The 26,680-nt window shown below is 42.2% G+C and overlaps 1 protein-coding gene across 3 annotated transcripts in view; it reads right to left on the bottom strand.

The window, feature by feature from the left end:
• The window catches only part of C12H16orf87 (chromosome 12 C16orf87 homolog), a 44,752-nt gene extending 20,004 nt beyond the window's left edge, over positions 1 to 24,748 (bottom strand). For 2 of the 3 annotated variants that reach the window (XM_030581250.1, XM_030581249.1), the window contains exons 1-3: positions 24,567 to 24,748; positions 10,888 to 10,984; positions 8,577 to 8,759 (exon numbers count right to left, since the gene is read on the bottom strand). In XM_030581250.1, the coding sequence (XP_030437110.1) occupies positions 8,577 to 8,759; positions 10,888 to 10,984; positions 24,567 to 24,632 (346 nt within the window). In that variant the 5' untranslated portion in view covers positions 24,633 to 24,748. Of the gene's footprint in view, positions 1 to 3,816; positions 4,350 to 8,576; positions 8,760 to 10,887; positions 10,985 to 24,566 lie in introns of those variants that run through there. The other variant, XM_030581248.1, reaches the window with a different exon arrangement.
• Between the last annotated feature and the right edge of the window lie 1,932 nt (positions 24,749 to 26,680).

Raw genomic sequence — 26,680 nt, 5'->3', positions numbered from 1 at the left:
CAGTCATATCACATGGAATTCCACTCAGCTAGTCTTTGTCTCTCCTTAACTTGCCATCTGTGACCATACATAGATTTGGAAAGCAGAAAACCTATGTGTTACAGTGAAGAAAATTGTCTTGTTTGTGATTCCTGTATAGATCATCAGGTTAAATGCTTTTATCCACACCTTTCTTTAAAAGGACACCATGATTTTATAATAAACAGTTTAAAATTGAAGTAATTTTCCCTATGTTTTACTTTTCCAATTGACAAATTTCCATTTCCTCTCCTCCTTGTGGTTCAATGAAATGGATATTAACATACCTTTTTCCTTTTTCATTGTGTACCAGTATTGAAAGTATCAGCAGGGTTTAGGAATCTTTTTTGTTAGTAAATCTTTACTCCACTCTATCAGCTAGTTCTGCAGCAAGGCCTCATGAGCTATTCTTCACCATAAAAGAATAATGGAATTTTAAAAAGCATTTTGATAAGCCTTTCTCCGAGACTAACAATATTAAGGGAGGTCTAACCAGAGATCTAAGATACTTGACTGTATCCCTTGAAATAGCCTCATTTTGACTAACACTGAGTGAAAAGTGTAAAAAAATTTGAAGTGTCATTTAATGTTTCACAAAGACTTTATCACAGCTAGGAGAGAGTCAGTTTAGAAGTTACGTTACTCCTGGGGGAATTTTGCATCGAAAAATTAAAATTATGTGCACAATATTTTCAAATTCTGCAAAATTCTGCATATTTTATTTGCTAACACAATATAATCACACCAGATTCAATTACTTTTGGTCATTTATTTCAAAATAAATGTCAGCAAGTATCTCTGTAACAATACAGACAACAAAAAAGATTCAGGAAATGTTTTTTGACAAAGATTTCTGACTGGGCATATTTATACAGAACTGAGTAATAATTCATTTAAACTACAATACAGAACTGTATCTCCCCCACCTCTCAGAAGCGGTGCAAAGGCCCGGGGGAGTCAGGGGTAATGGAGGAGAGGAGGAAGAGGGAAGTAATTGCTAGGAAGGAGCCTGGGTTTGAACTTGGAGAGTTGTTGGATATGGGTGGGAACAGTATGGAACAGTTTTTGGGGGGAGAGCAAAGGGGGATTGGAGGGGAGCTTCCCCCATGCAGACCTTGGCTTACCCCTAGCCTCTCCCATTCAGACAGGCACAGCTGCCCCGTCCCCGTGTTCCTGCACCCCCATGTGTCCCTCCACCCCCACTCAAACATCCACTCCCCCATCCCCATGTGGCCCTGCCCCCCCTCCCCACGTGTCTTTGTGCCCCAATTCAGCCACCCTCTCCCTTTGCTATGTGGTCCTGCATCCCTCCCCTATCACCATGTGGCCCTGCACCTCCCTCCTGCCCGGTGGTCCTGTGCTCCACTCCCATTCAGCCCCTGCCCCAGTCTATCCTCCCCCACTAGCCCTTATGACCCCATGTCTGCCCCAAGCAGCCCCATACTGTCTCCCTACCTGGCCAGACAGGCGCTGTGAAGAAAGCAGGCTCTCTCTCTTCCCTAGCTGGCTGGGAGCTGCTGCTGTTTTATCTCTGCAGCGCCCTTTGGTAGGCAAAAAGTGAAACTACAGCAACTTTCCACCAGAAGCTTTTTTCTTTAAAAAAAAAAGTTAGAAATATGCACAGCTCATTCATTCTGTGCCACTGCGTGTGCATAATTACCCCAGGAGTAATACTATGTGTAAAATGAGCTGCAACTACTCAAGTTGCACTGTAGTATTTAGTGAAACACTCTGTACTCTAACAAATAAGTATCAATATAATTAGGATGTTTTTCCAAAATCTATTTTTGACTCATAAGTTCATGGACTTTACGGCCAGAACAGACCCATCAACCATCTAATCTAACCTCCTGCAACCTCACCCACCCACTTCTGTAACAAATCCCTAACCTTTGGCTGAGTTACTAAGTTCTCAAAGACTTCAAATTACAGAGAATCCACCATTTACATTAGTTTAAATCTGAAAGTGACCCAGACCACATGCTGCAGAGGAAGGCAAAAAAAAACCAAAAAACAAGGCTCTCCCCCAATCTGATTTGCGGCCAAATTACTTCCTAACCCCAAATATGGTGATCTGTTAGATCCCGAGCATGCACGGAAGACCCAGCAGCCAGACACCTGGAAAGAATTATCTGTAGTAACTAAGAGCCCGCCCCATCTAGTGTCCATCACCAGCCGTTGGAGATACCTGCTGCTAGCAGTTGCAGATTGGCTACCCGCACTGTCGGCAGTCTCATCATACCGTCTCCTCCCATAAACTTATCAAGTGCAGTCTTGAAGCTGGTTAGGTTTTTGCCCCCACTACTTCACTTGGAAGGCTATTCCAGAACTTCACTCCTCTGACAGTTTGAAACCTTTGCCTAACTTGAAGTCTAAACTTATTGATAGCTAGTTTATATCTATTTGTTCTGGTGTCAACACTGGCACTTAACTTGACAAGTTTCTACAGATTCATATTGATCGACATTCAGATGTGAATGTTACTGATAGAAACTGAACACTCAAATGACTGACTACAAAAATATAATTTTAACTCGGGTAACAAGTACCAGCTTAAGATAAGGAGTGACTCTGCTCACTCTAGTACACAATGTTGTTGTAGCCTTGTTGGTCCCAGGAGATTAGACACACAAGGTGGGTGAGGTAATATCTTTTGTTGGTTCAATAGAAGATAATCTCACCTACCTTGTCTCTGTTCTTTCTAGAAATACAAACTAAAGAGAATCTAGTGGTTTGCCTGCACCATAGAATACCTATGTTCTCTCCTTAGCAATAACAAGGAGAACGGAAAGGGTGGGAGAGATCCTTACAGTACAGCAGAACCAGAGGGGGAAGAAGGGGCCATAGCCCTCCCACTTTCTGAAAGTGGACAGGCCTGGCCACCTTTCCCCCATGGCAGACCCTGCCCACTTCCCTCCCTCTTCCCCCCGGAGGCCTCTACCCCTGATCAGGCCAGCAGGTGGTGGAGCCTGGCTGGGAAGACTAGGCAGTTGTGGGAGCCATACAGACCCACCACCTGCTTGCGGTATGAGGGGGCTGAGAGCAAACCCTGGCCCATGTCCCTGTCCTGGCTCCCCGCCTAGCCCAAGGCAGGTGTAGATGGAGGGTCCATGACTCCGCACTGGCTCCCCACAGCTGCCCGTGCAGCTCCGAGGCCCTGTGGTGCAGCTAGAGCCAGGTCAGGGAGAACCACGCAGGCATCTGTGAGGAGCCTAGGTCCCTCCATCTGCCCCGGGGTGGGAGTCTCGGGGTGCTGGGACACGAGCAGTGGGCTACTTTGGCCCCACCCCAACCTGGGTTTCACGGTCCAACTGTGGCATCCAGGGGAAGAAAAGGGGCAGGGGCGGGGCTTCCAGAGCACCTGGACCCTTGTCCCCTCATTTTTGGGAATTCTCTGATGCCCTTGGATCATTACCAAGTAAAAGAGATGCAGCTGGCAGCTACCAGGTACAAAATCATTACTCTAGGACTTCAGCTGCTTGACTCTGCTAAATTAAAGGAATCAGGCTCAGAAAGGCATATCTGGGTTAAAAAGAAAATACTATATAAAGCGAACTCTGTGCTAAGGAAAGTTCATATGGAACATGAGTCACCACGCAAGGTGATCCTGAGAAAGGAACTGCTTTGCTTCCATGCTTAACCCCATTAAATCTATAAAATGGAACAACCAGAACTATTGATCAAAATAACTGTCCAGAACCATCTTCAAAATGAGTAACGGTTCTTAAATTAAAAGGAAAATAACATCAAGACATCTTAAATAAGTCCTGTTACAAATGTACTTAATTTCCAATTCAATAAAATATCAGAATATCAATTTATTAAAAGGTTAGATGAACTATACATATGTAAAATGTAATATAGTTGAAAAATCTGAAATATATTTCATTTTAAAAAGAAAAGTATTTCGGAAAGTATTTAAAATATTGCATTTCTGGGCAGTAAATCTAACGAAGTGCTCTGGAAATGGTGCATTTTCTCTGTGCATTCATCAAGCATTAGTCTCCAAGGCATAAAGAACTAAAATGTTGACAACGTTGCTTTTTGCTGATGTGCAGACACGCAAGTTTGTGAGCTCCAAAACAGCAGCAGTTTTAACAAGGAAAAGCTCTGGTCTTGGTTGATGAAAGCAATATGCCTCCCGGGAGTCCATGACACCTTGGAAATATGCTAGCCATACTGCGTACAATTAAGTCAGATTGTGCTGATGAGTTAGAGAATAAGTCTTTGATTGATAATTTTTCTGTTGATTTCCGCCAAGGCCACTGAAAACACGAAAGCCTTTTCATCTGAAAGGTTAGCATACATGTCAACTTCTTTTTCTTGTTTCTCTGTAGAAGAAGAAAAGTCACTATGAAACAAAAGCTTTTCTCCAGCTCCTGCATCAGAAGTTCGTATACAAGTTACAGAGACATTAAATTATAATAACATGGGAAAACATATTAGTATTGAAAAGTGGTATTAAAGACAAGCAGCTCCCATCAGGGAAAAGAATAGTGTAGTCTTCAGTGACAAGAAAAGATGACTCAGCCTAACATCATATGAATGACTCCTAACACACAAATGAGAGAGTAGTTAATGCTGCCTAATGCTTCTTCCTCCAAGGGAAAGACAACCCTCTACATGTTACATTTAAATAGCACCTTTCATGAAAGGACAAACGATGTATTACAAAACGAAGGTTTCAACACCAGTAAGAAGCAGGATAGTTCTTTCCCTGTAGTATAGGTAGGAGAGTGAGATACTGAAAGGTTAAGTAAATTGTCCAAGATCACCGAGCAAATTAGTGACAGAGCCAAGCGAAGAACCCAGGACTTAAGACTCAAAGCCCCATTAGGAGTTTCAGACTTCCAGCACTTCAGGAACACTAGCCTTTTCCTGACATGGGACACGTTAATACCCCAGGGAGCCTGCTTCACCCAGACAAGCCAACTGAGAGTGGAGGGGGCTGCAGGTGGGTCACTTAAGTGCAAGACTGAGCCATCAGGGAGCTCACCTGCTGCAGCACTCCAACCCTGCCGGGCTCTCCTGTGGCACACATAAGGTCCATAAAATGAGAGCTCTGTCACAGCCACCTCTTTTAATTCAGCATGCCACCCACACAGTCTATCCCTCGAGCTCCTCCCTGATAATCGCCCAGCATTACAGAAGCTCTTTCATCAGCTTCTTTTTGTCAAGTAGCCAGAAAGGGCTAAGTGAGGCTGAGCAGGGGTAACATGAACTGCAGGAAGGAGAGCATACATAGGTAGTCTAGAACTCCATGAGGGAATCCACAGAGATCCCCTAATGTCACCCACTTAGAGCTCCCTCACGTGGGTATTTCTAGAGGACTGGGAATGGAGTTGACAGCTAAGGGGGATCACCGCTGCAGAGGTTTAAAGTTTGGCTTATTTTAACTTACCAGTGTCCCTGTAAGCATATAATGGTGTCCAGACACAATCAGTATTTAGATTTCAGTCTGGAACCATTTGTCATTTCACCATGAACTTAAATGAGAAGAGTGGGAAAATCCTTAACCACCAGGATTAAAGACTTCGCCTTTCTCGTCTTTTCTCCCCACTCAACAGCTGAACATTGAAGTCTGTTGAAAGCTATTTAGCAACTTCAAAGCACCTACACAACTATGCTTCCCACGTTTCACTACACGGGAGCTTGCTTCATGAGGTACTTGGAATATCAAAAGTCAGCATAGATGTTCTAATGCAAAGCTACGAGAAGGCTGTTTTAGTTCTGTACTAGAATTTGAAACACATTCAATCTTGGGAATACAAGTCACTTCAGCTGGATCCCTGGTGAGGTGAGAGGCAATACCATCTGCTGCATTCAGCTTGAAGTCAGGAGCTAAGAACCAGAGCTATACCAACAGCTCTTCCCTCCATGTGCCTTTGGGGGAGCCACTTTATCTCTCCCTGCCTTCGTTCCTCGCTCCCGCCATTTATAAAAACAGATCACAGGGACACCAGAAGCATTTCTGCACACTGTTCCAGAAGAAAGCACTGTAAGTGCTAATTATTCTGTATGAAATACTTCTCAGATTTCTGGCTTGCAGCCATTTTTTTTCCTGTTTCACACTACTCTAACCCAAACAAGCTCAGATATCCAAAATTGTCAACATCTTCAGAGAAGCGTTTCCGGGTTTCTTCCAACTTCTTTTTGCTAAGCATGGCAGGAGATCTGGTGTATTCAAAATATACAAAATAAAATGAACGAGAAGTACTTGTGGCATCTTAGAAACTAACAAATTTATTTTGGCATAAGCTTTCGTGGGCTTAAACCCACTTCATCAGATGCATGGAGTGGAAAATACAGTAGGAAGATTGTATATTACACACCCCTAGAGAACATGAAAAGATGAGCGTTGCCTTACCAACTCTAACAAGACAAATCAATTAAAATGGGCTATTATCAGCAGGAGGGAAGATAACTTTTGTAGTGGTAAGCAGGATGGCCCATTTCAAACAGTTGACAAGAAGGTGAGAGTAACAGTAGGGGGATAAATTAGCATGGGGAAATAGTTTTTAGTTTGTCTAATGACCCATGGAAAAGAAGCCCTTGAGGAATCTATATCAATAAAACAGCAACACACCCCCTTTGCAGGGTCTAGCAATGTGTTCTCTTCAAACACAAGAAATTGCCTGCTATTTCTAGAACCAAAATTCCAGTGAGTTTTGGATAAGGAATTTAAATAAATAAATAAATAAATAAATAAAACCACCAGTGAAACCACTATGAAAAAGCAGTTCTTTTGTTTTTACAGTGAAGACAAAATATTTAAGTTTGAAAAGACCTAAAAGGGCCTATTGCATAATATGGACTAATGTCCACCCCGCCCCCCTCCCCAAACTCGGAGATCAGGTTTTGAAGTTACAACAACACAGAAAAACAGTCCAGTATGGTGAGCTTCCAAAAGTGCTTTTTACACAAGTAATTTTAAATGAAAGTTCTGGATGTTCTTCTAAAAGAGCAATTTTCCCTTACATATTTCTTCTCCAAATCCTCATATTTGTACGCCAAGCTTCAGGATGAAGTTTTTATGGCCCAATTAAATTCCTCTAAAAATAAAAGGTAGATGAAATGCCAACAGGCTCTTGGTAACAGCAGTTCCAAGAGGCACAGCCACAAAAGATGCACAGTAAAGAGCTGGGAACCACTTAGAGATGTGCATATTTGATGTCTTACAGTGTTGTTAAGCATCGAGACCAGGACAGATCCAACACAAGATAAACTGAGAGTGGGTTTTTAAAAGTTAAAAGACAACAGGACTTGTGCTCCCAAGTGACCGCTTTTGAAAACCCCCACCCTCTATTATTCACACTCCTAACAGAAGTACGATATATGACAGGTCATAATAGTTTGTCAAGAAGGTCTTGCTATTTCTGTCCAATTTTATCCAATTGCTCCTTAGCAATCCTGACTATAGTAATTATTTTCTTTGACAATTAAGCAAAGCAGCCTAATTTGTCACTGCGGCGTATAAGGAGTTGGTATGTGTTCTCCCTCAAATGCAAGAAATACTATAAAATTGTAATACCAATTCCTTTGGCACCCTCATTTAGAACACCTTTATCTTGTCTGAAGTACCATGTGAACCAAGAGCATCTGAAGAGAATTAGCTGTGAGATGTTCAACACACTCTCAGTATTAAGGAGAGTGTGAATCTCTGACATAACCTAGTATCCTACTTCTAGCAGTGACTTATACAGCTGACCACATTGATTGATTTTTCTCTGAAGCAGCCAGTGTAAAGGTTCATCATGGAGACAGCAGGAAGAAGGAAATCCTCTCTGATCCCTGCAGACAATCTGCTTATGCCTAGAAGCCTATGAAGGACCATTGGATCTTATCAGAAGCAGATGTTTGCAACAGTTCTTGCTTCTTTGAAGGAAATGAGTTAGCCTTCCCATACATAACATTACCCAAGTGTTGGTCTGGAGAGAAAAATTAACAGTCCCTACAGCATTTTTTCTTCCTTCTCATAGACTTTAAGGTCACAAGAGACCATCACAATCATCTTCTAGTTTGATCTCCTGCACATTGCAGCAGGCCACAGAACCTCACCCACCCACTCCTGTAATAGATCCCCAGCCTCAACTGAGTTACTCAAGTCCTCAAATCATGATTTAAAGACTTCAAGTTACAGAAAACCCGCTATTGAACTAAGGCCGTGTTTACACTGCACATTTTACAATGGCACAGCTATGCTGCTGCAGCCACGCCATTGTAAGGTGGGCAGCGTAGCCGCTATCTGTTGCCAGGAAAGAGCTCTTCAGGAGACAAAATAAAACCACTCCAAGAGAGGGGGTGGTAGCTTCGTCACCCCGGAGAGTGTCTCTCACTGCCGAAGCACTGTCCACACCAGAGCTTTTAGTTGTTAAAACTTCTGTCGTTCAGGGCGTGTTTTTTTCATACCTCTGAGCAACAAAAGTTTTAACAATGGAAGAACAGTGTAGACAGAGCCTAAAACATGTCACCAGTTGGGTTAATGACAGCACACGACTCAAAAAAAATCCTCAAAACCAAAAATTACTTTCCCCAAATAGGTTTTCTAATTCTCATACCTCTTTCTTCCTCATGCTTTTTGGCTGAGGCACTCTTAGGTCTTCCTCGTCCCCGTCTGCTATGATCTGAATGGCTGTTAGATCTGGACCTTTTTCTGTTTTCTAAGTCTTTATTTACTGCAGAATTTATCTTCTCTCGCTTAACTCTCTCTGTTCGTCTCCTTTTGGCCTCACTCTTGTTTTCTGTATAAATTAATAAAGAGAACATTTTAGGGTTGCTTTCAAGTCTTTGTAGTTACTCAGTCTCAGCTCTTTCCCCATTCCACCTCTTTCCTTAGATCTCTTAACAAGAATGATTAGTTCCTGCACAGTAGACACCTCTGAAGCAGTTCACAACACTCGACTGCATTTGCACATCCTTTGAGCTGAGAGTTGAGCAAGTTGTTTCAGGCAAAGGCACAGACATACCTCATTTTTTGATCACAAAGATCAAGTCTTAATTATGACGACATTTATGTAGCATTTTGCAACTAATAAGGAGCATCTATTAGCAACACAGTGCATAGGAAATGCTTAGTTCTTAAGTCAGTGAAACTAACTGCTCAGGACAGTTTTCAAACTGACTTCTGATGTGCTGAAAGTCACTGCTCTCATTCCAGGTGTTCCCAAATACTATTAAGAAATGGATAAAGAGGCAAACACTAAATCTTTATTTTTTGTTTTGTTTTCCCCTCACTCCTGAAACCATTCACATATTATACAATTCAGCAGAAGACACCAATTCAACTGTACACTCAGTTTTTACTACAGCAGCACCTAGAGGCTCCAACTACCATCAGGTGTCATTCTGTTAGGGGCTGTAAAGAGACAAGCTGTGGCTACACTTCAGAGCTTACAGCGGTGCTGCTAGCGCAGATGCTCTAAGTGGACAGGAGAGAGCTCGCCTGTCAATTTAATTACTTCAGCCCCTGTGGTGGTGGTAACTATACTGGCGGGAGAAGCTCTCCCACCGACATAGCACCGTCCACACCAGTGCTTAGGTCAGTGTAACTTATGTCACTCAGGGAGGTGGCTTATTCACACCTCTTAGTGACAGAACTTGTACCAACTTAAGCTGTAGTCTGTACACAGCCTTAGTCAAGCTGCCTTCACACTTTTCACATGCTAGTTTTGGGAAAAAGCTTCCAAATTTTGCACCCAAGAGTTTTTGGTATTTATCAGTTGGACCTCATTCTACTACTTTCCTTTTGTCCCACCTCCCAATTTACTGCAGACTGGACATATGCCACAGCTAGATAGCAGGATATAGCTTGTGAATATATTTGACAGGAGAGCCAGATATATCAGTTCACTTTCACCCTGGAATTACACAAGAGCCTTGCATAATCATAATAAAGCCTTTAATGCATCTAACCGGTTGGTAACTAGTTTCATTTATCAACCATTAGCTAAAGAATGGAAAAAATACCAATCACACCTTCCAACAAAAGCCCACTGCCTCTAGCTTGCAACAATCAACGTATCTGACATCATCACTTTATATTTTCCTAAAGTTGACAACTGGAACATTTTCTCTTCAGATTAAATTAACTATACAATCTATTCTGATCCTGTAAATCTTGTAAGTGAAGAACTTCTAAAATTCTAAATCAGATTCTTTTGGGATCTTCCCTGAAGGGGATTTGTTCTGACTAATGTCCTATTAGTGGTAGGCAAACGATTAATAAAGAACATAAGGGAGAACATGAATCATGCTAGAAAGCATCCAACTGATTCCTTTGCATATACATCAGCAGAAAGCCTTGAATTTGAGAAAATACATTTTTTTAATTTTACTGCATACTTTAAAAAGAACACCTTAAGTAGCTTTTAGTTTAAGTTCTTCCAAAATACTGTGTTATACAAAACATTAAATGACATTCTGCTATTTCAGGACTGAGTTAATAAATTCATAAATTTATTAGCTCATAAATAAAAAAGGAAAAGGAAAATAGGAATTTACTTTTGAACAAAACAAGTTTCAGTCATCAAGTGCTATGAAATCTGGCTTCTCTAGACATTTATCTTCTAAGTAGGATTAACAGAAAGCTTTCTGTAGGGAATTATATTTGCATGGTGAATAAGCAAGCAGCTAAAAGATAAACAATGAATAAAATGTCACTACTACCCAAGAAAGGCTGCAAAAAACACCACATTTTGTCTTTCACAGTTTGTGAAAAATTAACTTGCATTTAAAGTCTGCCTTGCCCCAGTGTAAAGGAAAGAAGAACTGACAAAAGTCCATGTTTATAACACAGGAGGCCTCACATGCTCTTCATTTTTTTCTTCCAAAGCAGAAATATGAAAGGGAAAGCCCCTCAGTAAGATTTACCTGCAGTGGGTAGTGATTTCTCAGCACGTCTGGCATGCAAGAGCTTTCGACTAATAAATATGTAGCCACAAGGGCACGATTTGCATGCAACAGGAACCTGAAAGAAAGCGGGAAAAATTAAGATTTTGAAATATCACCAGAGTTGTTCTGTTAAGGAAAAAAAAATCCCAAATACAAGGCACATGTGACCGCCAAGATATTCTTCACATTTTGTTTATACCCCAAACAGTATTCCATGTTACTGTGCAGTTCATAAAGTTTTGTAACAGGGTGGATTTGATTTAAATCACTGTCCGGAAAATTCAATTTAATCATGGATTTCTACATAAAAGTGCATTCTTGTTGGTTGTTATAACCTTAATACATGTTCTTCACAACTCAGAGATCGATGTAGGGTTTATTTTTAAAATGTACACATTATACATTTTTTAAGTGATTTACTTTGAAAACTTTTCAGATTAATTTTACGGCAATATCAGAAAATGAATGATTATTTGGTTATTTCATTTACCAAAGGTAATTTAAGCAGATATTTGTGAACTATCTCCAATTCAACAGGTCAATCATTAATATTTGAAGGATTTTCTTGCAATGCTGTATTAGGAGAAGAAAATACCAGATGGACTTTTAAATTGTTATATATTCTGGATTTTTTCTTCAACAGCAAACATGATATTTTAAACAAAACAAGCACATGAATTTTTGAATTTCATTAAACACAAGTTTTTTTTAAATCAGGTTCATTTGTGTTAAAATTGTTTTTAACTAAAACAGTTAATGAAATTTTAAAAAAAAATTGACTATGTCAGCCAGGTCAACGTGAGAAACTTTAAAATATTGGCTTCTGCAGCTAACTCAGACCTCGGAAATCTTCATTTTCCTGTTTGTTCATAATCTGGAAAAGAAAAACAAGTTTTCCTGCTTTTTCCGGTCCCAAACAATTTCTCAACTTGGAATGAATTAGTATAAAGGAAGAAAATATTCTTTCTACACCAGCAGAAGAAGCTACTGCTGTTTAAAGTGAGATTATCACTTCAAGAGTCTCTGAATCCAAGTGCTAAAGTGACTTCCACCAGTTCACTGGTATGACTCTCTTTAAAACATCATCAACAAACATGTATTTCTTGAATGGTTCTTATTCCCAAACTGGATCTCTTTTATGGCCTGCTGCCGTTATAGGTTTTCCCTTCTAGTGAGAGAATGGTATGGGAGATGTCAAATCATATGAAGGCTACACCCAGGAAGACCTCAAGTCTTGTGGAATATGCTGCTCAAACAGTTTCACTTTTGTTTCTACTGCCTGTCCCTCCCTTCTCACATTTATCTCCAGACTTCTCCTTGCCCAGATCTATTCTGCCCCCAACAATCTTCTGTTAATTGAACTTTTTGAAACTTTTCACTTTTAGAGAGAGGTAAGGGATTGACTCTGTACACAAATTTACAGAGAGACAATAGGGTTGAGGTCTGTTATTTCTCACCTCCATATATTATTTATTTCAAAACATTTTTTCGGTTAGCAAGCATGTTATCTTTGGAGACACAAATCCATAGTTTGAGAACTGCAAAATTAATCCTCTCTCCTGGTATCTTCTAGACCGAGCACTAAGTCCCACTGGGTAGATAGAAAGAGTAACCTAAATAATCTATACAAAAGCTCCTAGAGCCCCATAAAATTGGGTCCCTAATCCATGAACTCATTTACAAAACTTTTCTTAAACATTACATGAATATATTGTCTATAGAATTAATAATCCCTATTTCATGATGAGATAATCTTTGCGCTATAATGTATCTTAATTAAAAACTATTTTAGATAGGTTTTTCCCCTCAAAAAGCATTTTATCAAAAAATCCAATTTAAATAAAAAAAATCATTGATTTTTATCCACCTCTGTTTCATAATAAGTTTAGGAGTTATAAACATGATTGCAGTGGAACTAATCTCCAAGAATCCTCATCCAATTCATCCCTCAGCCCAGGTATTTACTAGCAATAAGTTTAAAAATGTGAAAGGTGCAGGGTACATTATGGAAGCACACTTCAGGCTGTCACAGCTGTTTTGTATTAGCGCTCTGTATCCAAATTCAGTCCCTCCAGACCCTGAGGCCTTCGCTACACTGGAGAGTTGCAGCGCTGGTGGTGGCTTTACAGTGCTGCAATTTACTCCCTGTCCACACTGGCACGGCACATATAGCGCTGTATCTCCCTGGCTTCCTGGCCTTAACAATGCAGAGCTCCCACCCAGTAATCTGGGAAAACTTAACGCCACCCCTTGGTGTCTCAAAGAGACAATACTTCCCCACCTGTGAGCACTGAGTCTGTGTATACCGAAGAGAACTTTTATTTAAAGGGAAAGGGAATCCGGCATTAGTTTGGGAAAACACCACAACCACATTCAAAAGCGTACAGCGCTGGTTGTACTCCACATGGATGAGAGGAATAAAGAGAACAGCGCTGGTGTTGCAGTGCTGGAGTGCCAGTGTAAACAGTGATTTATTTTACTACACTGTAACTGACCTCCAGAATTTTCCCATAATGCTTTTAACTAAAGAATTCTCTCTGTTTTGTCATGATGTCTCTCTTTGTTTTGTTGTGAACTCGGGGCTCCAGCAGCTGCTTATCTAAAAAACAAACATAGCAATTGTTTGCTCGAGCAGAGGCAGGCAGGGAATGCCTAGTGTTTGCTTGAGGAGAGAAACGGGATGGGAGCAGATGGGAGGGAGTTCGTTGGAGCAGCTGCTTATCTGGTCTGAAGGCTATTTGCATTTAAGAGTGAATGAGAGAGGGGTGGGGGATGTGGTCGGAATTTGCAAGGCAGGGAGCTGACACAGTGTCGGCTCCAAAAATCCACTCTCTCTCTCTCCCCCATGATCCCTGTCACACTCCACTCCACCTCCCTCTTTTGAAAAGCACGTTGCAGCCACTTGAACGCTGGGATAGCTGCCCATAATGCACCACTCCCAACACCACTGCAAATGTGGCCACACTGCAGTGCTTTCCCTACACAGCTGTACGAAGACAGCTGTAACTCCCAGCGCTGTACAGCTGCAAGTGTAGCCAAACCCTTAGAGAGAAGAGAATATTGTTGAGTGATGCCAGCCAAAAGCAGGTTGGTAAATTCTAGAGGAAATCCACCACCACTCCATCTGGCTGAATACTTGCAATATTAGGGTTACCTTATTTGAACTTTCAAAAAAGAGGACACTCCATAGGAGGGTAGCTCCGCCCCTATCCATTCCCTCCCACTTCCCACCCCCGACTGCCCCCCACAGAACCCCCAATCCATCCAAGCCCACCTGCTCCTTGTCCCCTGATCGCCCCCTCTGGGGCCTCTGCCCCTAACCGTGCTCCGGGACCCCACCCCCTATCTAAGCCTCCCTTCTCCTTGTCCCTGACTGCCCCTCCTGAGACACACACCCCCAACTGCCTCCCCAGGACCACACCCCCTACCTGTCCCCTGACTGCCCCTCCTATCCACACCCCTGCCCCCTGACATCCCCCCCCCCCGGAACTCCCAACCCATCCACTCCCCCTGCTCCCTGTCTGCCCCCTGGGACCTCCTGCCGCTTCTCCGACCCCCCAGCCCTCTTATCATGACACTCAGAACAGCATGTCGGGCTCCGCATGGAGCCCGACACACTGCTGCGGTCCCCTTCCCTTCCCCTTCCCCCTCCCCTCCCCCAGAGCACTGCCAGTGCAGTGTGCTGAGGCTGTGGGGGAGCAGGGGAGGGCTCTGGCTGCTGGAGGCCCTAACGCGAGCAGCTCAATCCAGCCCAGTCATTCTGTCAGCCATATCGCGCTCTGCATTGGGAGGGAAATCCCGGACCTTTTTACATTTTTACAAAGTCCTCCCGGACGGCTATTTAAAACCCAAAAATCCAGACATGTCCAGGATAATCCGGATGTATGGTAACCATATGCAAATATGGAAGAATTTGGAATGACATGGGGAAGTTCTAGAATGCTTACAGCTACAAGGACAGAAGTGTATTCCTTCCTTATTAAAAAAAAAAGTTACCAAAAATTATTTCCTTCAACAATTAAAAAAGAACAGAAAAAGTTACCAAAGCTCATCATCTACATTAAACATTTTGCAAATTATGGCTTTAGAAGTCAATCAGGAATGCATTGTGCTGCTTTCATTATGTCTGTATCAAGACAAAGTTAGGTAAAGGACTAAACACAGAGGAAACTAAAACGATTTCGAGGACATTAACATTCAAACAAAATAGTGTTAACGCAAAATACTGCACAGAAGAAAAAAAAGAAGCTCTGACCATGTCAAAAACATTGAGACAAATCTCTTCAGGTTTGCTGCTGCTTACTAAGACCATGCAATAATGAAAGTATAACACAAGGTTACTGTTTACACTTTACCAGATACACAGGAAACCAATTTAAGTGTGCTTCTAACAGAAGAACAAATGCCAATTCTCCCGCTATACAGACCGCATGAACTGTTACTGCTTTCTGTAGCACTGCTACATTTTCTGTGCTTTGCTTCACAAGTTTATAAAGACGTCACATTTAAGAAAAGCGTTTTTTAGGTGCAATTCACAAACAGTTCACTTAACTAATAAGCAATGCAGCTCATTCAAAATGCAGTTGGTTATGTTTTTATATTAAAAATGTGGAACTGAGGAATCCCTCAGGATGCATGGCTTGCATTATTTTTACGGTTAACTCACATCTTTTTCTGAGTAAACCTGGCGATTATTTAAGTTTTATTCTTTGAAAGGAACACAATCCTAGCAGGTACTTTACTTTTCATCCTTTTTAAATTTAACCCTCCCCCACACATACTGTTTTAGAAAGCTGCATACTCTGTAAAACTGTCCCAGAAGTTTACAAATAAGTTTTCATACATATCTTAATCCTTTTCCATTGGCTCCCAAGGACAGCGTTATATCGTGGTAAAGGTGTATCTGTAAATAGCACGGGCGATTCCACCCAATTAGAGAATGCCCCGGAGTGAGCGTGAGATGGGAGATGTGAATCTGCTGTTCCCTCAGTCAGTCTCAATTCCCATGTCTCTCTCATAGTGTGAGCATCTCGCCATGCTGAGTGTGATTCTAGTGTTTAAAGATACGTATTTTTCATACAACATGGCCCCTAAACGCAAGCCAACTACTTCATCTGGTGTTCAACCGAAGAAACAGCAATCTGTTCCAACGCTGGAGGAAAAACTGGCTGTGTTGGACTGATTGAGAGACGGTATGTTGGTCTCCAAGGTGGCGTGTAAATATGGCTGCAACGAATCTAGCATCCGTGCCATGAAGATTTGAGAGAGAGAAATTCGTCAAGCCGTAGCATCAAGTGCTCCAATAACTGCTAAGGTGATGAGCCAGGTGCGTGATAAGACTTTACTGAAGACTGAAAGGGCATTAAATTTATGGCTGGAAGACATGAATCATTAACGTGTGCCTATCAATGGCAACAGATTGCGAGAAAAGGCTCTTAGCCTCTAAGCGCTGTTCAAACCTCTTGCCGAAGAGGGACAGCCTTCTGATGAGAAGGAATTCAAAGCTAGCCAAGGCTGACTTAACAGTTTTAGAAACCACTTCAACCTCAAAAATGTGCAGACTAATCGATGAAGCTGCATTTGCCAATGAAGAGGCAGCAAAAGCCTACCCTGAACAATTGAAGAAAATTATAGAAGAAAAGGGCTATCTTCCGGAACAAGTTTTTAATGCTGACGAGACTGGGCTCTTCTGGAAAAAAAAAAAGCCCAACCGCACTTACATTTCAAAATCAGAAAGACAAGCCCCTGACTTCAAAGCAGCTAAAGACCGTGTGACTGTGTTGTTTTGTGACAATGTGGCTGGGCATTTAATAAAGCTGGGCTTGCTCTACAGTGCTGCAAATCCCCGTGCCCTAAAAGGCAAGAAAAAAATCTCCTGCCTGTGTTTTGGCAATCAAATAAAAAGGCTAGGGTGACGGCAGCATTATTTCTGGATTGATTCTGCAAGTGTTTCATTCCGGAGGTCAAGCGGTAACTCGAAGAGAAAGGACTTAACTTTAACGTGTTGCTGATTGTAGACAATGCTCCTGGCCACCCTGAGGCACTCCAGTTTGCACATAACGATGTTGAAGTCGTCTTTCTCCTCAATACCACCTCTATCCTCTCGACCAAGGCGTGGTTTGCTGTTTCAAGGCCATGTATACGAGGCTTACGTTCTCACGAATACTTAGCACTATGGATGCTGATCCCAATCTTCATGTGATGGAGTGTTGGAAGTCCTTCAACACTGCTGATTGCATCACTTATATTAAACAGGCAATGGATGCAATCAAGCCTGAAACAGTCAACGCATGGTGGCGAAACCTACGGAAAGAATGTGTAAATGATTTTAAGGGATTCCCGACCATTGACAAAGAAGTGAAACGCATTGTTCAGGTGGCCAGGCAAGTGGGTGGTGATGGCTTTGGCAACACCCTTGAGGAAGAAATTAAATTATTAATTGAGAGTCATAGAGAAAGATTGACTAACAAAGAGTTAGAGGAACTGATAAAAATCGTCTACAGAAGACTAAGATGACGATGATGAACAGGAAGAGCCAGCAAGTTCATAAATATGCTGAAGTGTTCCAAGCAGCGAAACACGTGAATGATTTAATTTCTGAATATGATCCCTCTATGGAACGAAGCCTCAAGATCACACATAGTATTATGGATGATTTGAGACCGTATCAAGAAATGTTTTAGCAGCTCAAGAGACAACAGCGACAGTTGCTGATCACCATGTTTTTCAAGGAAAAACAGCCAGCAGAAGATGAGCCTACGCAATCAACTTCTCGAGCTAAGCCGGAGCCAACCACTTAGTCTACGACTTGTCCTCCATCACCCAAGCTCTCTGTCACCTCTGTTTCCTGGATTGACATCAAGCCCTGATGACCCCCTCTAATTAAAAATACAGTATTGTAAAATTATATTTTGCATATGTACTCTATTATATACTGTACATTACTGTATATATTATGCATATTACTGTACAGGGTTGTATACACAAAACCATGTATCATATACTGTACTTTATGGGTGATTTAAGGGATTTTCAAGGGTAATTTTGACTATACGCGATTTTCACTTTACACGCCGACTTTCTAACCTAACCCCCGTGTAAGATGCAACTCCACTGTAGTTTCAGTTGCTGCTTCTACCACCAGTACCTCTGCCAATTTTTGCAATTTTCCAATCATTTTTACAAAAATGTCTCTCCCAAATTATTGCATAAAAGACCCACACAAGCAAAAGGAAACTGATTCCACAAGCGATATACTGACCATACTGAAAATGCTGCCAAATGCATAAAATTTAAAAAATAATTTTGATAATTGTTCAATTGTAGTAATCTTAAGTGTCATTGTCATAAACAGATAACTAAGGGTTAATGTCTCTTTCACCTGAATCACCTGACCAGAGGACCAATCAGGAAACAGGATTTTTTCAACTCTGGGTGGAGGGAGGTTTGTGTCTGTGTTCTTTGTCTTCGGTCTGTATGCTCTCTCTCAGCTATGAGGAGATTTCTATTTCCTGCTCTCTAATCTTCTATTTCCAAGTTGTGAGTACAGAGATCATGTATTTACATGTCTATAGTTGCTGGAGTGCTTTGAATTGTATTCTTTTTGAATAAGGCTGTTTATTCATATTTCTTTTAAGCAATTGACCCTGTATTTGTCACCTTAATACAGAGAGACCATTTGTATGTATTTTCTTTCTTTTTCTATAAAGCTTTCTTTTAAGACCTGTTGGAGTTTTTCTTTAGTGGGGAACTTCAGGGAATTGGGTCTGCAGCTCACCAGGGAATTGGTGGGAGGAAGAAGTCAGGGGGAGGTCTGTGTGTGTTAGATTTACTAGCCTAATTTTGCATTCCCTCTGGGTGAAGAGGAAAGTGCTTTTGTTTCCAGGATTGGAATTACAGAGGGTGGACTCCTTCTGCTTAGATTCACGGAGGTTGCTTCTGTGTATCTCTCCAGGAGCACCTGGAGGGGGGAAGGGAAAAGATTTATTTCCCTTTGTTGTGAGACTCAAGGGTTTGGGTCTTGGGGTCCCCAGGGAAGGTTTTTGGGGGGACCAGAGTGCCCCAAAACACTCTAATTTTTTGGGTGGTGGCAGCAGTACCAGGTCCAAGCTGGTAACTAAGCTTGGAGGTTTTCATGCTAACCCCCATATTTTGGACGCTAAGGTCCAAATCTGGGACTAGAGTTATGACAGTCATAATTAAGAGAAACAGGCAAAAAAATTCAGAGCAAGTGTGATTTTTAGATTGATGATTTAACTTTAATGGTAAGACTTTTTGTACACAAGGTTTGGCCCACCCCAAAATTTGACTAACCTTCCAGAGACTGCGTTTGCATTTAATAAGCTGATTGTATTGCAGCACAACTGTCAAACAAAGAACCAAAATAATATATTTCTTTTTAGATATAGCTGAATGATTGATATCTGCAGTTATAGTTAAGGCAGCACATGATTTCCATTCTACTCTGTTTTTGATCACTCCAATCTCTCTGATATTCACCTTTTCAGACTTAGTCTCTGCCTAAAAGACTTTTTTTTTGGGTGAAGGGGAGGAGAGCTTAAAGGGAAAATGATAGTAGACAATTTTGAATATAAGTACAGGTTGAATTTTTACATAGTCGCTTTTCAGAGAAATGCTGGGCTCATATATCTTTGAAAGAAAAGTGCGAAATACGGGTTAAAATGCTGTGAATACTTATTTATAATACGTAGTGAATCTATCCCACAATAACAGTCAGATTTTGCAGGACCATACCCTACTTATTATTGTATGCCAAATTTTTAATTCAATTCATTTGCACAACAACTATTAAAAATTTATCTGTTCTTTGTTTCATTCTATTAACACCATTTGCCTTGGGCTCCCTGATTTACTCAATTATGTGGGTTTTACTTTGTTTTAACACCACGTATGGTGAGTGGTTCTAAGCGAGCTCTTACATTTAGGGTATGTCTACACTGCGGGATTACGAAACCAGTTTTGTAAAACAGATTGTATAAAGTCGAGTGCACGCGGCCACACTAAGCACATTAATTCAGTGGTGTGCGTCCATGTAACGAGGCTGCATCGATTTCTGGAGTATTGCACTGTGGGTAGCTATCCCGTAGCTATCCCATAGTTCCCGCAGTCTCCCCCGCCCATTGGAATTCTGGGTTGAGATCCCAATGCATGATGGTGCAAAAACAGTGTCGCAGGTGATTCTGGACAAATGTCACTCATTCTTTCCTCCCCGTGAAAGCAATGGCAGACAATCATTTCACGTCCTTTTTCCCTGGATTGCCCTGGCAGACGCCATAGCATGGCAACCATGGAGCCTGTTTTGCCTTTTGTCATTGTCACCGTGCGTGTACTGGATGCTGCTGACAGAGGCGGTACTGCAGTGCTACACAGCAGCATTCATTTGCCTTTGCAAGGTAGCAGAGATGGTTACCATCTCTACTGCACCATCTGACATTGTAAATTGGTGATGAGAAGACGGTTATCAGTCATTCTGTACCGTCTGCTGCTGTCATGGGTGCTCCTGGCTGGCCTCGCTGAGGTCGGCCGGGGGCGCATGGACAAAAATGAGAATGACTCCCCGCGTCATTCCCTTCTTTACGTTTTGTCTAAAAACAGAGTCAGTCCTGCCTAGAATATGGGGCAAGTCTACTAGGGAGCCAGAGAGCACAGCTGCTCCGGGTCAGAGCCCCAGAGATCCCGCAGAAATGATGAGCTGCATGCCATTCTAGGGGGTATCCCTGCAACAATCCCACCCGTTGCTTCCCTCCTCCCACACCCGCGCTGGGCTACCGTGGCAGTGTCCCCAGATTTGTGTGATGAAGTAATAAAGAATGCAGGATTAAGAAACACTGACTTTTTAAGCGAGATAAAATGAGGGGGAGGCAGCCTCCCGCTGCTATCAAAGTCCAGGCAGTACAGAAACTTTTCTTTAGACATGAAAGCGGGGGGGGGGGGGCTGATAGAGCTCAGCCTCCAGTTGCTATGATGAAGACGGTTACCAGCCGTTCTGTACCATCTGCTGGGGATGACTGGGAGTCATCCCCATTTTTACCCAGGCGCCCCCAGCTGACCTCACCGAGGCCAGTCAGGAGCATCCACGGGATGATGATGGTTTTCCATCATTTTGTACCGTTTGCCATCAGGAAAGGAAGGGGAGGGGATGCTGCTGTTCAGCGCCACAGCACCGCGTCTACCAGTAGCATGTAGTAGACATACTGTGACACTGAAAAATGGCAAGAAACGATTTTTTCCCCCTTTTCTTTCATGGGGAGATGGGGGAGTAAATTGACGACATATACCATGCACCACACCGGATAGTGTTTTTGACCCTTCAGGCATTGGGAGCTCAGCCAAGAATGCAAATGCTTTTCGGGGACTGTGGGATAGCTGGAATCCTCAGTCCCTCCTCCCTCCCTCCAGGAGCGTCCTCTCCTCTGGTTTCCCTGGCTCCCCTGGCCTGACTGGAGTGAGTCCTTTTATAGCATCAGAGGGACCTAATTAATTAGAATCAGGTGCTTAACAGCCTCACCTGACTCTTAGAAGGTTAATTGGAGTCAGGTGTTTTCATCAGCCTGGAGCAGTCCCTGCTTTGGTCACTCAGGGAACAGAAAACTGCTTCTTCAGTGGCCAGTAGATCCACAACTCTGCTGTTCCCAACTGGCCTGGTTCTATCACAACAGGTTAAGGAAATAGTGTCTGTACATCTGGGTGCAATGCTTAGATTAGTACAAAATCTGGTTTAAAAATCAGAAAAAAAATATAGTATATAATCTGCAGTAACCCAAATTTAGGTCAATATATTTAACGACAGAGTTTAGATATTAGACTCCAAATATTCAGGTATATCACTCATGAAAAGTTATATAGAGTTGGTTGTAGAAAGCAAATATAGAAATCAGCGTAGATTGTCCCTCAGAAATTGAGCATTTAGCATAAATTGTCCTTTAGTAGATATAATCCATCAGAGTAGTATTTCAGTTGCTTTCCGATATCGCCTCTCATGACTCATAGAACAGGAAGGGACCTGAAAACTGTTATCATTATCTCAGTCTTCTCTTCTCCAGACCAAACAAACCCAATTTTTTCAATCTTCCTTCATAGTTCATGTTTCCTAAACCTTTAATCATTTCTGTTGCTCTTCTCTGGACTTTCTCCAGTTTGTCCACATCCTTCCTAAAATGTGACGCCCAGAACTGGACACAATACTTTAGTTGAGGCCTAATCAGCTGGAGTAGAGTGAAAGAATTACTTCTCATGTCTTGCTTATAAAACTTCTGTTAAATACATCCCTGAATGATGTTCGCTTTTTTTTGCAACAGTGTTACACTGTTGACTCGTATTTGGCTCATGGTCCACTATGGCCCCCAGATCCCTTTCCACAGCACCCCTTCCTAGGCAGTCATTCCCCATTTTGTATGTGTGCAACTGATTGTTCCTTCCTAAATGGAGTACTTTGCATTTGTCCTTATTGAATTTCATCCTATTTACTTCAGACCATTTTTCCAGTTTGTCCAGATCATTTCAAATTTTAATTCTATCCTCCAAAGCACTTACAGCCCCTCCCATCTTGGTATCATCCGCAAACTTTGTAACTATGCTCTCTATGCCATTATCTAAATCACTGATGAAGATCTTGAACAGAACCAGAACCTCTGTGGGACCCCATCTGTTATGCCCTTCCAGCATGACTGTGACCCACTGATAACTACTCTCTGGGAACCATTTTCCAGCCAGTTTTGCACCCACCTTATAGTAGCTCCATCTAGGTTGCATTTCCCTAGTTGGTTTATGAGACGGTCACGCTAGACAGTATCAAAAGCTTTATTAAAGTCAAGATATAAATATGAAAGCATATCCCAGAAAGCCTAGCCTTCCAAACAAGTCTTGAGGATGAACAGAAATGCCTTAAAGCTAATATAAGTCTATTGAAAGTAGAAGCCAGGCAAGAATAAGCATATCAAGTTAACTGTCAAACAATGTAAAATTCTTCTTTATTTTCATAAATAAAAATAGGACACTGTCTGATAATACAGGCCTAAAAATAAATTTGTTAGAGTTTTATAGGCTCTAATATGAAATAGAAAATTATTAGAATAGATTATTTTAATTTAAACATTCTCTTGTAGAGCTGTACCATTGTCCCAGTGGATTAGGAAAGAGTGAAATTGACTAGTCATTTTCATTGTTCGAAATTAGTGCTATGTAAATGGTAAAAAGCATAAAAGAGGACAAGTTAGTTAGACATAAAATGGTAATAAACCAATATTATTTTTGCTATGTAATTTTTAATGCTGTTGCAATACAGCTCATCCACGAGGCAATACACCAGTAACAGCTGATCAACCTGTGGAGCAATAGCTCACAAAACTCCCTACAGATTTGAGTTATACTATACTAGAAATCCTTTTGATTAAGGTCTCAAGCTGGAAAACTGCAGCAAAGGGGGAGAAAGCTATTGGATCAGTATCACACATTTGAAAGTACAGTATTAATCATCCAAGGGCAAAGTTGTATTTGTACAGTTAATAAATTGTTTAAAAGTTACTAATATCCGAAGTGTAAATAATTCTATATTCTTCACAAAAATCTTCAGCATAATACAACTCTATAATGCTAATAAATATTTCAAGACATTCAGATAGGATTCCAGATAAAGACTAGAAAGGCAACGGCCACATTGCACTTAAACACTGACTCAGAATTAAGCACTGTTTAAAAGTGACTTTACTTTAAACTCAGGAAGCTAGCTCATTTTTTTCACAACTGAATGCATCTGGGCCACAGAGAAACTTCCTGAATTAACCTTGAGAAGGTTCAACATCTAGTCAACGCTGTAATTCAGAAATTCAAGAGATAACTGCTCTAGCTATCAAGAACTGGAGAGTGCACAGAAGTAAGAGAGAGCATTAAAAACATTATGTTCAATAAGGAAGTCCTTGTCATGGAACACAAAGCGACCAGTCTTAGGCGAGTGAAAGCAGCATGTGGAAAAAGGCTGTGACCTTCTGAACCCAGTCCAACTAGGTCAGAGGTCAGTCAAGATAAGTACATTGAACATGCCTCTGCCATGCAAGGAGAGGGCAAAGCAGACTTTCAATGGGATTAATGAATAATAATGAATTATGAGATTAGAAGCAATTACTGAATAAATAAGACTTTTGTTAAGAAAGGTGAACCAGGTTCTTGTGGTATCAGAATCCCTTTTCCCACCATCTAAGCTTCACTGTGTTACTAGCAGAATCCCAGTTTGTAAGTGGATGCAAAGTGCAAAAAGAGTTGTGGGTTATTTTAATAATCCTTTTTCCTCAACCTCACTTTGTGTCCCCCAGCTCTCCTCAGAGCCACTTTCCTCAGCTCCCAGAGAACAACGCTCCAGATAAATAGCAAAGTAATGGGATGCCCCTTTCCAAAACAACCGTGCAAACCCTTAAGTTCTGCAGTTATAAACGCATCGGTTCTGGAGGACGTTTTATTAAATAATGGAGGCAAGCATGGATGGCAAAGGTGAAACTCCTTTCCCCTGCCAACCCCCTGCCTGAGGGATATGTGCAGGATACTACAGAGCTTTGAGGTAAGGAAAGCGGCTCTGCGCGGGCTTCTCCCTTACACTGGGGCTGAACGGGGCGGGCTCGGTGCCCCTTGCCCAGCGGAGGTCTCACCTGCTGGTCGCACTCCGGGCAGGACTTGGTGGCCATCTTCACTTTCTTGGCCCTACTCGAGGACATGCTCCTGGCTGCTGCTAGGGGGAGAGCGGCCGCCCCGCCCCCGATGGAACGCGGGGCTGGCCGGCGCGGCGCGCGCCACACACCTCACGCGGCCGCCCAGGCAAGTACACTCTCGCCCGCGCGACCTTAGGACCCGGCTCGCTCCCGCGCCCACTGCCGCGAACTCTCGGCCCCAAACGCTCCCGCGTCACTCTTCTCCCTGCCGTCAGCAAGCCCCACCCCCTACGACCGCCGCTGCAGGGCGGGATTTAACGAGACAAGGGATTGGCCCAGGCCCGGCCGACTGTCTCAGGCAAGAGAGCTTATTGGGAGAGGGCACAGCGGCGCGCGACTCACTCTGAGGGAAAACTAAGCTGGGGGAGGGGTACGGACCCTGCCGGGGGCAGCGCGTGCAGATCCAGCCCAGGCCCCAGTGGGCAGGGTGCTGGAGCCTGGTCGCCGCTCCCGTGCAGGGGAGGACAGACACTTAGCCGTCCGTCCAGTTCTTTCAGCCGCTGCCCCCGGCTAACTGCCGCCCCGCTAGAGGACCCCGGGGGGGTCTGGGAGGCCGTGGGGTGTAAGCCACACACGGAACAGAACCTAGACAGACGCCTCGTGGCCCCAAAGTCACTGGGCTGCTACATGCTCAACATAAAGCCAGCGGGAGAGGACAGAGCGCTGAGGCTGGGCGTTGTGGGCAAAGAGGAGAAATTCAGTGCTGACAAATAGCTGAGCCTGTAACCAGGGAGAACAAAGAAAGCGCGTACTTACAACAGCGCGTGTAATCTTCTCTCACTAGTACTGTTGTGAGATTCCTTTTTTATGTAGCCCGGCCTGCTCCCGTAGTTGCTTCAGGGAAGGTGTGGAAGTAGGAAAAGTGGGTCTCCAAGAAAGTTGTTTTCTGAAGTGGTTGAAACTAGAAAAACATTTTGAAAATCACTGCGCTGTTCGTTTTATAAAGCTCTCGGCGCTAAGGGTTATCTCCCCCTGATCCTTCAATCTCGATCTTACAAGTAACATGTTATTCAAGGATGGTCACTTTAGGCATCTTTCTTTCCCAGTTGACTATCCCATAACTATTTAGTAGCAATCATAAAATAAGGGAAATTAAAAGACAAGCTTACTCTTATTTCCAGTATTTTAAAGTATGGGCTAAGTATGAATAACAAGAACTGGGTAATAAAACAGGAGTGGAATTACATACTGTACACATCTTACTGAATTAAATTACTTTTGTATACAACTAAAACATTTTTAAAGATTTTAAAACAGACTATACAAGTCCTTTGCATCAAGAAATCCAGAGCAAGAAAACTGGGGGGGGGGGGGAGAAGTGAGTTTTTATTTTACTCTGTTCTCTTTTACTTTGATGTTTGTTTATTTTTGGGTGCCTAGTGCTTCAACCTTAGTTATGCACATACATGCTATTATACACTTGCAAATTCAAAATAGTTTCTTTGAATCCATTTCAGAATTTTTTCTAAATATTGTGCCTGGTATCTGTAGCAAAAAAAATCAGTAAATTTGCGGGGGTTTTTTACTATGATTGGTAGATTGTTTTTATTATATTAGCATTATTGAGGGGGGAAATATAGGGAATAAGTCTTTATATACCATAATGTAAATGTATTGCTGACTAAATTTCTTTTTGAATAAGCTTTCTAAAACAATTTGACAACATAATTTAAATGTTTATTTCATGTTTGAAAACTAGGCCAAGAAATAGCTCTTAATCTGAAACTTGAATTGTAAAGGGCATTTTTTCCCCTAAAAACAATGTTTATAGATGAGCTCAACCTCTGGAGAGAAAAAAGAGGGCGATAGTGACAATACTGACAACCTTAACTAAAGCCTTGGATGACTTCTCTATATATTGTAAAGGGTGTAATGAAGAAAAGAGGAGGGAAAGTCTCTATGGAAAATTCACTTTGAAGATTATTGTTTAAGATAGACTGAAGTAGAACTGCCAACAGTACTATAGAGCTGTACTGGGACTGCAATGCTTCCACATGGGTGGCAATCCATGTACTGTCAGGCTGGCTCAGCACACAATGCAACACAGGACATTT

The sequence above is a fragment of the Gopherus evgoodei genome, chromosome 12 (assembly GCF_007399415.2).
Source record: "Gopherus evgoodei ecotype Sinaloan lineage chromosome 12, rGopEvg1_v1.p, whole genome shotgun sequence".
NCBI lineage: Eukaryota > Metazoa > Chordata > Testudines > Testudinidae > Gopherus > Gopherus evgoodei.
This window is presented reverse-complemented; position numbering and strand designations above follow the sequence as displayed.